This window comes from Haliotis rubra, unplaced genomic scaffold, assembly GCF_003918875.1.
Source record: "Haliotis rubra isolate DU_JTF1 unplaced genomic scaffold, ASM391887v1 Scf173, whole genome shotgun sequence".
Lineage (NCBI taxonomy): Eukaryota > Metazoa > Mollusca > Gastropoda > Lepetellida > Haliotidae > Haliotis > Haliotis rubra.
The window spans coordinates 55,524-70,104 of record NW_025765703.1 but is presented as its reverse complement, the minus strand read 5'-3'; the positions used below and the strand labels follow the sequence as shown (position 1 = coordinate 70,104).

Genomic DNA, 14,581 nt, shown 5'->3' with positions numbered 1-14,581 from the left:
GACTAGTACATGTGTGACACTGATGGTGTTATATGGACAAGTAGATAGGCAACACTGAGGCAGACACATCCCCACAAAGACATGCACAAATCTTTCCATAATTTGCTGGCATAAAAAGAAAAGTGCTTTCTCAGAACAAAAATTAATTATTTCACCAAAGAAAACCAAATGTCTATTTCTTTACAATCTAGGACAGAATATTTCATTCTGCCGTAAATTTCCCACAGGATTCTACTGCTGATTTGCCATCACAATGATATTTCACTTGAGTATCAGGCTCTTGGAGCACTATTCTTCCTGATATTCCCATAGTGAGACAAAGATGAAAGAGCATGAAGGTGTTAAGTCCTTGAAAACTTCATAATGAAATACTTAAATAAACAAACAAACACACACAAAGTGGCTGTCTTACAAAATACAGCCAAAACTTGAGGTACCACAGAGTTGCATAAACCGACGCCTGGTGGACTGTCACTGTTTACAATGATCTGTAGAGCAAAGTGTAGAACTTCCACCAAGGCAGAGTATAGTCAACACAAAATAGCATCTATTTGAAAATATAAAGCCCCTTTCTCAACATATCAGTATTGCGTGTTGAAAATTGAAAAAAACTACTTTGAATCTGTGTAATGTCATGGGCTTCATGGCCTACTACAGGAAACTGGTGTAAATCAGCATGGAGAGAGGACTTGCAGACGCCAACACATTCAGTTATCCTGGATCTCATCTACAGATGAAGGTATTTTAATTCCAAAGAATCACTTAACATCTCACGCTCTCATTCACAGCTGGGTTACAGAAGTGAAAATTGGTAAAACAATATATCTTGCATTATTACCCACAGAGATTTCATTACTTATCAACGAAGGAGGGATTAATATTGTTTCATAAAAAATTATTTCACCAGATGATTTATTCCATCATTAAAGCATATTTTTTGATAGAGAGGAAGGTAAAATCATCAGATCACCAGCCTGCATGAATCACACCCTGTGTGAATCTCATTTCTAGGATGTCTGTCTGTTACATTGCTGGGAGTAAGAGTGAGTGAGTAGGGTTTTACACCATTTTTAGCAATATTCCAGCAACATACGGTGGGGGACTGTTGCTGGCACATTGTTGGACTGTTGCTGGACAATTGTTGGACTGTTGCTGAACAATTGTTGGACTGTTGCTGGACAATTGTTGGACTGTAGCTGGACAATTGTTGGACTGTTGCTGAACAATTGTTGGACTGTTGCTGGAACAATTGTTGGACTGTTGGACTGTTGGACTGTTGCTGGACAATTGTTGGACTGTTGCTGGACAATTGTTGGACTGTTGCTGAACAATTGTTGGACTGTTGCTGGACAATTGTTGGACTGTTGCTGAACAATTGTTGGACTGTTGCTGGACAATTGTTGGACTGTTGCTGAACAATTGTTGGACTGTTGCTGGACAATTGTTGGACAGTTGCTGAACAATTGTTGGACTGTTGCTGGACAATTGTTGGACTGTTGCTGGACAATTGTTGGACTGTTGCTGGACAATTGTTGGACTGTTGCTGAACAATTGTTGGACTGTTGCTGAACAATTGCTGGACTGTTGCTGGACAATTGCTGCACTAATGCCTGGATAGAGCTGGGCTATTGCTGGGTAATTGTTGGGCTATTGCTGGACTATTGCTGACATGCTGATGGACTATTGCCTGAGTACTGCTACACTATTGTTGGCAACAATGCTGGATTATTGCTGTAGATACCTTCCAACCATACTTATTCATACAGTTATCTGCATATTTGTCTCATGTTAACTGACATTTTCTGTATATTAATATTTTCATGTTTGGAATATATTCTGGGAATATATTGAAAAATGATATGCTAAAATGAAGGTGACATTGTTCTATATTAACAAAGTTTCACAGGATATATGTCCAGCTGACACATATAACAGAAAATGATAGGTCTGATTTTATTCTATCCATGAACATGATGTGAAAAAGAACCTATGACATTCAGAACATAAAGTCTCAGATTCAAACTTTCATATCACTGCTTCAAAGAAACCATCCGTGTCCATTTCAATATCAAAGGTAAAAACTTGATATCAGCTCTCCATTCAAATCCTAGGATTACGCTGTGTCAGTAATTTGTTATATCAGGTGCACCACATCTTTGACGTTACTTAAAGAAAAAGGTCAAAAGAGTTAAAAGAAAATGGCAATGCTTTTGCTTTTTTTCCTGAAACCAATCTGAATGAATGAAAACTTCATAAAAACTAAATCACTATGATTCTTAATGTGTATAATTTAGCATTTCTTAAAAAAAGAACTTGTTGATTAGCCACCTATCCTGCTCAGTATATCAAGTTGCATGTTTTACTTGGGTCAACAGTGAAGTTAATTCAGGGACACATGAATGTGAAGATGTACAGTAAGCTACAATAGTTCATAAAATATTGGCATCAAGTTTATTAATGCTAATTCCTTAGCAGTTCTAAAGGGTTGTACATCATGTGCCCTCCAGGGAGCTGGAATTTATAGGCATGAAATACATTGTCAAGTATCAAAATCTGAGCAAAGAGACATTATACTGCAAGTCCATGAGAGAGGAACCCAATCAATCAAAGGTCTCATAGGTATTCTGTATTATGTCAAATTGAAAGAATCTCGTAGCTACAATTAATGATGTTACTGAATATGATGCTGGGTGATATACTGCCTTATATCACCCTAAGTGATGGGTAGTAGTTAATGAGACCATCTTCTGTAGAACTATTCTTGTTTGACTTTCTTTGGTAATGTTTTACATTGAAGTAATGATGTCTGATTAAGTTTAGCCCAGATTGCATGACACAAACTACTGAATTAAAGCAGAAACTGGATCTAGGATCACTACTGTTATGAACTCACTACAATCAGTTTAAGACAAGTAAACTACTTAACAAATTAGTAAGAATCCAAACCGTTGTAAGTTGGTCATGAACTATTTTCCATTAGTGATAAAAGCCTATAATCTGCCTCACTTTGAGGTCTTCTCGACCCTCGGGCAGACCTAAGGGGATATTATTACAGGCATGAAACCCAATTTCCTCCCAGTATGTCACAGGAGAGACGGTCATTCTGTCACCAACTTTGTCAAATATATCACATGATAATTCAACACATTTCAAAAACTTAGACAAAACAATATGTACATTCATAAAATGATCAAAATGCTTGAGTTCAGTGTTATTTTATGTTAAAATCTCTTGATGACTCTGGGAGGAAAACCTGGGCTATCTATATAAAAGATATTTTGGATTTGGCTTTGTATGGCTTTCCCTGGATGTTGGTAATAGTAAAATATTTATGCAAGAATTTAAGCTTTGTTTGTTAGATAATCTTAAACAGTCATAGCATACCTCTGTTGAAAGTCTCTCTGATTCCTTTACCTATAAACATTGTAAGTTATTGCCTAAATGTAGAAACTTACTTAACTTTACCTATCTCACCATACTTTAAATCTCTGTTAGCCAAATTTAGATGGGTAGTGTCCCATTTTTGACAGTGTCTAGGTCACTGATCCGTTAAGGTGTGAAGTTTTCCTGTCAAAACTGGAACTAACTGGGACTAACCAAATGATCCAGAATTTAGATGTAGTAACTTTGGATTAGCTATCAAAACTGGAAGACATACTAAGTGTTTCCGCTGACATAATTATTTATCAGACACTGTGTTTCTGCTGACTTAATTATTTACCGGTCATGAATGAAATTTGCCGGTCATATCCTATTACCATACTGTAAGTACTCATTTTACCCGCAATTTTCAGGTATATACCGGAGAACGGAAACACAGATACTGGTATACCAACTGAAGAAAGAGGTTGAATTTTCTGTAGAAGTAATAATAAAATATCTATTAAAGATGAAATTCACATTTTGTTTGTCGTTTGTCTGTAAATTGTATGATTAAGCAAGAAATAAGTTTATTTCACCTTTTGTCAAATGTTTTGATAGCCAACAACATTTGGGTAATATTGTTAACAATAGAAACATAAATATCATAGTATCATTCTTTAAATGTGTCAGCAAAATCAGGAAATCCTATATTCTTTTATTACATATTTTATGTGCCCATTAATAATTCAATGACAAATTCAATGTATTTTGGGCCAGTGGCCTTTATATCGAATAAAACTTGTCTGTTTTTCTGTCTGTCAAAATGCTTGACAAAGAACAGAAACAACCAAAACATTATGGAAATTGCTGGTTTCAACAATCAAGGCCAACCTTTATGATGATGAACATTTGCTGTCTCTGGACAATGGCTCCCACCTGCACTGGTTAACGCCATTATATCTGTTAGTGCAGGATGTCCCATTGATGAGTAATTCCAGACAATGACTCACTAATGAATGTACAAAACCCTCCGAAATACAGACTGCCTCCGTGGTCTACTAGATAGCCCGAGGATCTGCCCAGCAAGCAGAAGACCTTGAAGAAACTTGTTCTGACCCTGCTTGGCAATCAGCATTAACGAGCAAAGACTGCTTGGAATCAGTATACTGTGCCTGTGTTAAACATCCATGATACAACTAAGGTGTGGTATGGCCTTGCGCTAGCTCTACCAATTGTGCAATTGAATTCTCTCTGGGAGGAACACTGCCAGCAAAAACTGTACTGCCACACAATGCACCACTGACACAGCATGTTCTACTGTCCTATCTCAAACTGTACTGCCACACAATGCACCACTGACACAGCATGTTCTACTGTCTTATCTCTGTAACACTGGAAGGAACACTGCAAGTTCAAACTGTACTGCCACACAATGCACTACTGACACAGCATGTTCTACTGTCCTATCTCTGTAACACTGGGAGGATCACTGCTAGCTCAAACTGTACTGCCACACAATGCACCACTGACACAGCATGTTCTACTGTCCTATCTCTGTAACACTGGGAGGATCACTGCTAGCTCAAACTGTTCTGCCACACAATGCACCACTGACACAGCATGTTCTACTGTCCTATCTCTGTAACACTGGGAGGATCACTGCTAGCTCAAACTGTACTGTCACACAATGCACCAGTGACACAGCATGTTCTACTGTCCTATCTCTGTAACACTGGGAGGATCACTGCTAGCTCAAACTGTACTGCCGAACAATGCACCAGTGACACAGCATGTTCTACTGTCCTATCTCTGTAACACTGGGAGGATCACTGCTAGCTCAAACTGTACTGCCACACAATGCACCACTGACACAGCATGTTCTACTGTCCTAACACTGGGAGGATCACTGCTAGCTCAAACTGTACTGCCACACAATGCACTACTGACACAGCATGTTCTACTGTCCTATCTCTGTAACACTGGGGGGATCACTGCCAGCTCAAACTGTACTGCCACACAATGCACCACTGACACAGCATGTTCTACTGTCCTATCTCTGTAACACTGGGGGGATCACTGCCAGTTCAAACTGTACTGCCACACAATGCACCACTGACACAGCATGTTCTACTGTCTTATCTCTGTAACACTGGGGGGATAACTGCCTGCTCAAACTGTACTGCCACACAATGCACCACTGACACAGCATGTTCTACTGTCCTATCTCTGTAACACTGGGGGGATCACTGCCAGTTCAAAATGTACTGCCACACAATGCACCACTGACACAGCATGTTCTACTGTCTTATCTCTGTAACACTGGGGGGATAACTGCCTGCTCAAACTGTACTGCCACACAATGCACTACTGACACAGCATGTTCTACTGTCCTATCTCTGTAACACTGGGGGGATCACTGCCAGTTCAAAAAGTACTGCCACACAATGCACCACTGACACAGCATGTTCTACTGTCCTATCTCTGTAACACTGGGAGGATCACTGCTAGCTCAAACTGTACTGCCACACAATGCACCACTGACACAGCATGTTCTACTGTCCTATCTCTGTAACACTGGGAGGATCACTGCTAGCTCAAACTGTACTGCCACACAATGCACTACTGACACAGCATGTTCTACTGTCCTAACACTGGGAGGATCACTGCTAGCTCAAACTGTACTGCCACACAATGCACTACTGACACAGCATGTTCTACTGTCCTATCTCTGTAACACTGGGGGGATCACTACCAGCTCAAACTGTACTGCCACACAATGCACCACTGACACAGCATGTTCTACTGTCCTATCTCTGTAACACTGGGGGGATCACTGCCAGTTCAAACTGTACTGCCACACAATGCACCACTGACACAGCATGTTCTACTGTCTTATCTCTGTAACACTGGGGGGATCACTGCCTGCTCAAACTGTACTGCCACACAATGCACTACTGACACAGCATGTTCTACTGTCCTATCTCTGTAACACTGGGGGGATCACTGCCAGTTCAAAATGTACTGCCACACAATGCACCACTGACACAGCATGTTCTGTCCTATCTCTGTAACACTGGGAGGATCACTGCTAGCTCAAACTGTACTGCCACACAATGCACGACCAGCACAGCATTTTCTACTGTCCTATCTCTGTAACACTGGGGGGATCACTGCAAGTTCAAACTGTACTACCACACAATGCACCACTGACACAGCATGTTCTACTGTCTTATCTCTGTAACACTGGGGGGATCACTGCTAGCTCAAACTGTACTGCCACACAATGCACTACTGACACAGCATGTTCTACTGTCTTATCTCTGTAACACTGGGGGGATCACTGCCTGCTCAAACTGTACTGCCACACAATGCACTACTGACACAGCATGTTCTACTGTCCTATCTCTGTAACACTGGGGGGATCACTGCCAGTTCAAAATGTACTGCCACACAATGCACCACTGACACAGCATGTTCTACTGTCTTATCTCTGTAACACTGGGGGGATCACTGCTAGCTCAAACTGTACTGCCACACAATGCACTACTGACACAGCATGTTCTACTGTCCTATCTCTGTAACACTGGGGGGATCACTGCCAGTTCAAAATGTACTGCCACACAATGCACCACTGACACAGCATGTTCTACTGCCCTATCTCTGTAACACTGGGAGGATCACTGCTAGCTCAAACTGTACAGCCACACAATGCACTACTGACACAGCATGTTCTACTGTCCTATCTCTGTAACACTGAGAGGATCACTGCCAGTTCAAAATGTACTGCCACACAATGCACCACTGACACAGCATGTTCTACTGCCCTATCTCTGTAACACTGGGAGGATCACTGCTAGCTCAAACTGTACAGCCACACAATGCACTACTGACACAGCATGTTCTACTGTCCTATCTCTGTAACACTGAGAGGATCACTGCCAGTGCAAACTGTACTGCCACACAATGCACCACTGACACAGCATGTTTTACTGTCCTATCTCTGTAACACTGGGAGGATCACTGCTAGCTCAAACTGTACTGCCACACAATGCACCACTGACACAGCATGTTCTACTGTCCTATCTCTGTAACACTGGGGGGATCACTGCCAGTTCAAACTGTACTGCCACACAATGCACCACTGACACAGCATGATCTACTGTCCTATCTCTGTAACACTAGGAGGATCACTGCCAGCTCAAACTGTATTGCCACACAATGCACGACCAGCACAGCATTTTCTACTGTCCTAACACTGGGAGGATCACTGCTAGCTCAAACTGTACTGCCACACAATGCACTACTGACACAGCATGTTCTACTGCCCTAACACTGGGAGAAACACTGCCAGTAGTGAACAGATCATTTTGTTGGTTCAAATCTCGGTTGACAAGTTTTGAGATGGACATAAGCTCAAGGTCATGTCACATGAAATTCTTGAGTCAATATATGTTTAATCAATGATTTATATTAATATAGTATGCAAACTTCAGACATGGTGGGACCCTGAATGAAATGGAAGCTGTGTCCAGGAGTGAGTGAGTGAGTATGGTTTAAGACGCTTTTATCAATATTCCAGCAATGTCACAGCAGGGAACACCAGGAAAAGGGTTCACACATTGTATCCATGTGGGGAATTGAACCCAGATCTTTGGTGTGAAGAGCGAAAGCTTTAACCACTAGGCTAACCCAGTGTCCAGGAGGAAGATGCAGACAGTCATGGAGAAGGTCACTGATTAAACATTTACATTCTGTCACTGTTCTCCAAAACTTCATGTACTCGGAAATCTAATACTGAAGTTTAGAAACATTTTAACCAGTTGAAAAATGATTATCTTGCAATACACTTGCAATTTCATGAACTAAAATTAAAGATACTTCTCCTCTGTAACATGAATCCAATAACTTGAGTTGAAGGTCAGTAGCTTACTTTTCAACACACAATTTCAATCAACTAATGGATGTTATTTCAGATGACATGATGTCATTTGTTATTGCTTCTGTGTATCACTGTTATACAACAAGCCAGCATTATTAAAACAATTCTTCATATCATAAAGAATGCAATATTTCAAAGTGATTTAGAATACAGTACTTCAGAGCTTCACTCCTTCTGACGTAAGTTTAATGTCACTGAATATTTTCTATTGAATTATAAAACATGTCTTCTTAAATGTTTGTAATCTATTGTGCCATATGTCCAACACTGTGTGATAACTGAGGAAAAAATACTGTCAGTCATTCATATGAATATAGCGGATAATACACACAGCAATATTTTAAAGTATGACATTTCCAAAGTGGCTAGAAAGAGGCATCTATGAAACCATCATGTGTGTGAGGTTAGGTTTACGCTGCACTCAGCAATATTCAATTTTTATGGTGGTGGTCTGTAAATAATGGAGCCTGGACTAGACAATCCAGTGATCAACAGTATGAGCATCAATCTACCCGAATGGGATATGATGACGTGTCAACCAAGTTAGCAAGCCTGACCACCAGATCCTATTAGTTGCCTCTCAAGACAAGCATGGGCTTACTGAAGATTAATTCTACCCCGAATCTTCATGGGTCCCATCATGTGAACACATAGATTCCTACCGTCTCATCTGAAAGATACTTATAGAAAGATGTCTGTTTACCCATCCTTCATGTAACACACATTATGTGGCTGAAGCCGTCCCTCAGACCACTGTATTTTAATGTATCCTTATAAGGTATAAAGACATGGGCCGAGGTACTTGATTTCTGCAGGATTCATTTCCCAGTGATAGATGGGCATATTCATATTACATTTCAAATTACACGTGGTTGTCTCAAAAACCTTGAACATTTCATTAAAATATTCTTCCTGTAACATACTGTATTTACTCACATATGGGTTATGTCTTGGAGTAATAATTCATTATTATTTATTACCACTACAAGCGATGTATCAAGATTCAGATATTGGGAAAATATGAATATAGAATATTAGTTTCATCATGGTCAGCAATAGCTTAGAGAAAGACACCAGTTTAAAGTAATAAAAACTCATCTCACCAACATTATTCAAAAAAGTATAAGTTACGACTACATAGTAAAAAGATGTTTCTACATAAATCCTAGCCTAAGGTAATACAGACTCTATGTTTCTCTTAGACACACAGTTAATCCATTAAATCTAGATACTATAATCTTCAAATTTAATTAAATATGGTCATACAAAAATACTGCTGTCTTCATTTTCAATTTATTCCTGCAAACACAATAAGCAAGCAACGCCCGCATCATTCTCCAACAGGTATCAGTGTACTCTATATTACTATATTCTCCTATTTCATAGGAGTCATCTAGCTACACAAACCCTGAATGTACATAATAGTACTGCCTCAAGGGACGTTGAAGTATTGATACTGACAAAATATACGACACACACAAACTTTTAAATACCAATCTCTTTTACTACAATATCTCAAACTGCTAAATGGATTTGAAATGACAAAAACGCAAAAGCCAATATAAATAATAGCTTGTTCCTTGTGCTGGCAGAATGTTGATTGTTGTCTATCTCTGGAGTTAGACTACAAAATGATGACAATGTAAAATAACTTGGATAGTGTTTTCAAGCAGTGCTACCAACTCTCACAAAACACCTTCTAACACCACATGTAGGAAAACTTACCTCAGCTCGGGGAATTCCTTGAAGAAGAACTGGAAGAAGTCCTGAAACAAAAACATAACTTTATTATAAAAAAAATATTAACAGATAAAACAAATGTGACATTCCAGAGCATGGCAAGTGAGAAGCTCATCTTACCTGGAGTGAGTGAGTGAGTTTGGTTTTATGCCGCCTTTAGCAATATTCCAGCAATACCACAGCAGGGGACATGTGGGGAATCGAACCCGAGTCTTCAGTATGACAAGTGAACGCCTTAACCACTAGGCTACCCTACCGCTCCCATCTTACCTGGAAGCTACAGCACCCGAAACTACACTGTTTCAAGAAGAATTAATTAATTCAATTTCATAAAAGTGATAACACAATGATGTTCTTGATAAAAATTGTCTCACTGAAAATCTATCTGTTTCAATATTTCTGTCTAACTTTCTGAGAATTTTCAAACTGAAAATCTTACTTCATTGTGGATAGGGTCCAAGAATATCCCTTCTCAAATCTAGGTCTGTAGAGATCAAGAGACTGACATGAAGGCTTATTGTTCACAAAAAGGTTGTTGCCTTGACCGCTAATTTAAATTCAATATGACAGTGATCTGTAAACCATCAAGCCTGGTCAAGTGAGTGAGTGAGTTTGGTTTTACGCTGCTTTTAGCAATATTCCAGCAATATCACGGCGGGGGACACCAGAAATGAGCTTCACACATTGTACCCATGTGGGGAATCGAACCCGGGTCTTCAGTGTGACGAGCGAATGCTTTAACCATCAGTCTACCCCACCGCCCCTAAGCCTGGTCAAGAAGGAGTCCAGGGAGAGACATCATTATGTCTGGATACAATGACATGCATCAACGGGTTGCTGAAGACCAATTCTAACCTGGATGAAGAGATGAAGACCTCCATGTGTGTACATGGAAACTCTCACCTCCTGGACACAGGGCTTAGACTAAACTTTTATAGATTGAGAAAATATCTTGACTGCCAAAGTGTCTAAAAGCTTGTGTGAACTTTGAGACAAAACAATATACCAAACGATCATAGTTTCAAATCGCTATTGTTAGTTTGTATTTCAAGGGTGTATGCACATTAAATGAAACACTGAGAACAAGTAGGGTTGGTCTAAGTTAACGCTCATCACGTACCGCACGTGCATTTGTTTCACTGTTCCAACTACTATGCTTACCCTTTTGTAATACAAACCAATAATAGCGATTTGAATCTATGATTGTTTGTTAAACAACTTTTATCGTAAGTTGAAAAGAATTCTGAGATTTAAATGTTCAGTTGACAAGGTAAAAATCATGAGGATTCGCAATCTTAACTTCACTTTATTTGATTTACATTTTTGTTTAAAGTGAAATTCATCAGTACATTTTCACTGCAAAAAGACATTTAAGTAAATTAAATGCTAAGAATGATAACATTAATTTTCCAACAACAAAAATTTCAAATATGTATCCATTGATGTGATTACAAAGATTGTCTAAGACATAAGAATCGCTTAATTCTCAATTCATTAATCTTCATAAATCCAATATTTTATTTCTTTAATAAGGAAAGTAGTTAAGGAAATATAACAGGGATACCAGAGATTTGCACTTGCTGTTGAATGTCATTCATCCATGAATATGTTCTGCATCCCACCCCTCACAAGTAGTTGATTCACCCCAAAACAACCCAAGATCGTGGTTAGAATTGATTTTCAGTAATGCATGTTTGTCGTTGACATGTCATTGTGTCCCAATTGTGTGGATCGATGCTAATGCTGTGGATCACTGGATTGTCTGGTCCAGATTGATTATTTACAAACTGCCGCCACATAGCTGGAATATTGCTGAGTGTGACATAAACGTAAACTCACTCACTCACTCATCCCCAAACACAATCCTTGCCAAACAATGATCGATCCATCACTGCGGCTCTTGCAGTCATGTGACAGTCCATCAATCATGTGATAACATGCGGATGTCAGCCATTCAGTGTCCATCTGTGTATGAATACACAAACTCTTTTTTCAAAGATTGAAAACAGTAAATTTTCACTGAATAATACCAGTGGCAAGTTGCCCTGTTAAATCCTTGAGCTTGAGAATCCTTCATTACTTCGATCCCGAGTATCCATGACTTACCTGAGCTCAAGTTTTGCTGATTTCCCTGACCTTGATTACCTTGGATATCATTGACCTTATTTACATTTGATTTCCTGACCTTGTGTATCTGTTTTTCCCTGACCTTGAGTATCTGTGATTTCTCTGACACTGCGCATTTCTGATTTCTCTGACCTTGAGTATTTCTGATTTCTCTGACCTTGAGCATCTCTGATTTCCCTGACCTTGAGTATTTCTGATTTCCCTGACCTTGAGTATTTCTGATTTCCCTGACACTGCGCATTTCTGATTTCTCTGACCTTGAGCATCTCTGATTTCCCTGACCGTGAGTATTTCTGATTTCCCTGACCTTGAGTATTTCTGATTTCCCTGACCTTGAGTATTTCTGATTTCACTGACACTGCGCATTTCTGATTTCCCTGACATTGAGCATCTCTGATTTCCCTGACCTTGAGAATCTCTGACTTCCATTATATTGAGCAACTCTGATTTCTCTGACACTGCGCATTTCTGATGTCTCTGGCCTTGAGCATCTCTGATTTCCCTGACCTTGAGTATTTCTGATTTCCCTGACCTTGAGTATTTCTGATTTCCCTGACACTGCGCATTTCTGATTTCTCTGACCATGAGTATTTCTGATTTCCCTGACATTGAGCATCTCTGATTTCCCTGACCTTGAGAATCTCTGATTTCCCTGACACTGCGCATTTCTGATTTCTCTGACCTTGAGTATTTCTGATTTCTCTGACCTTGAGCATCTCTGATTTCCCTGACCTTGAGTATTTCTGATTTCCCTGACCTTGAGTATTTCTGATTTCTCTGACCTTGAGAATCTCTGATTTCCCTGACCTTGAGAATCTCTGATTTCCATTATATTGAGCATCTCTGATTTCTCTGACCTTGAGAATCTCTGATTTCTCTGACCTTGAGTATTTCTGATTTCCCTGACCTTGAGTATTTCTGATTTCCCTGACCTTGAGTATTTCTGATTTCCCTGACCTTGAGTATTTCTGATTTCTCTGACCTTGAGAATCTCTGATTTCCATTATATTGAGCATCTCTGATTTCTCTGACCTTGAGAATCTCTGATTTCCATTATATTGAGCATCTCTGATTTCTCTGACCTTGAGAATCTCTGATTTCTCTGACCATGAGTATTTCTGATTTCCCTGACATTGAGCATCTCTGATCTGATTTCCCTGACCTTGAGTATTTCTGATTTCCCTGACCTTGAGTATTTCTGATTTCCCTGACCTTGAGAATCTCTGATTTCCATTATATTGAGCATCTCTGATTTCCCTGACCTTGAGAATCTCTGATTTCCATTATATTGAGCATCTCTGATTTCTCTGACCTTGAGAATCTCTGATTTCCTGACCTTGAGTATTTCTGATTTCTCTGACCTTGAGAATCTCTGATTTCCCTGACCTTGAGTATTTCTGATTTCTCTGACCTTGAGAATCTCTGATTTCCATTATATTGAGCATCTCTGATTTCTCTGACCTTGAGAATCTCTAATTTCTCTGACCATGAGTATTTCTGATTTCCCTGACCTTGAGTATTTCTGATTTCCCTGACCTTGAGCATCTCTGATTTCTCTGACCTTGAGCATCTCTGATTTCTCTGACCTTGAGTATTTCTGATTTCTCTGACCTTGAGAATCTGATTTCTCTGACCTTGAGAATCTCTGATTTCTCTGACCTTGAGCATCTCTGATTTCTCTGACATTGAGAATCTCTGATTTCTCTGACATTGAGCATCTCTGATTTCTCTGACCTTGAGCATCTCTGATTTCTCTGACCTTGAGCATCTCTGATTTCTCTGACCTTGAATATTTTGATTTCTCTGACCTTGAGCATCTCCTGATCTCTGATTTCTCTGACTGACCTTGAGCATCTCTGATTTCCATTATCTGAGTATTTCTGATTTTCTGACCTTGAGAATCTCTGATTTCCTGACCTTGAGTATTTCTGACTCTGATCTTGAGAATCTCTGATTTCCATTATATTGAGTATTTCTGATTTCTCTGATTGAGAATCTCTGATTTCCTGACCTTGAGTATTTCTGACCTGACCTTGAGAATCTCTGATTTCTGAGATTTCTCTGACCTTGAGAATCTCGATTTCCCTGACCTTGATATTTCTGAGTATTTCTGATTTGAGTATTTCTGATTTTCTGACCTTGAGTATTTCTGATTTCTGACCTTGAGAATCTCTGATTCTGACATTGAGCATCTCTGATTTCCTGACCTTGAGAATCTCTGATTTCCATTATATTGAGCATCTCTGAGTTTCTCTGACCTTGAGAATCTCTGATTTCTCTGACCTTGATTTCCTGACCTTGAGTATTTCTGATTTCCCTGACCTTGAGAGTATTTCTGATTTCTCTGACCTTGAGATCTCTGATTTCTGACCGTGTATTTCTGATTTCCCTGACCTTGAGTATTTCTGATTT

General features: G+C 39.5%; 1 protein-coding gene across 2 annotated transcripts in view; it reads right to left on the bottom strand.

The window, feature by feature from the left end:
* Window positions 1-14,581, bottom strand: part of LOC124272782 (aminopeptidase O-like) — a 100,951-nt gene that overhangs the window by 39,105 nt on the left and 47,265 nt on the right. For both annotated transcript variants that reach the window (XR_006897427.1, XM_046707984.1), the window contains exon 9: window positions 10,028-10,068. Coding sequence is in view for 1 of the 2 variants with exons in the window: in XM_046707984.1 (XP_046563940.1) it covers window positions 10,028-10,068 (41 nt within the window). In the remaining variant the exon portion in view is untranslated. The remainder of the gene's footprint in view (window positions 1-10,027; window positions 10,069-14,581) is intronic.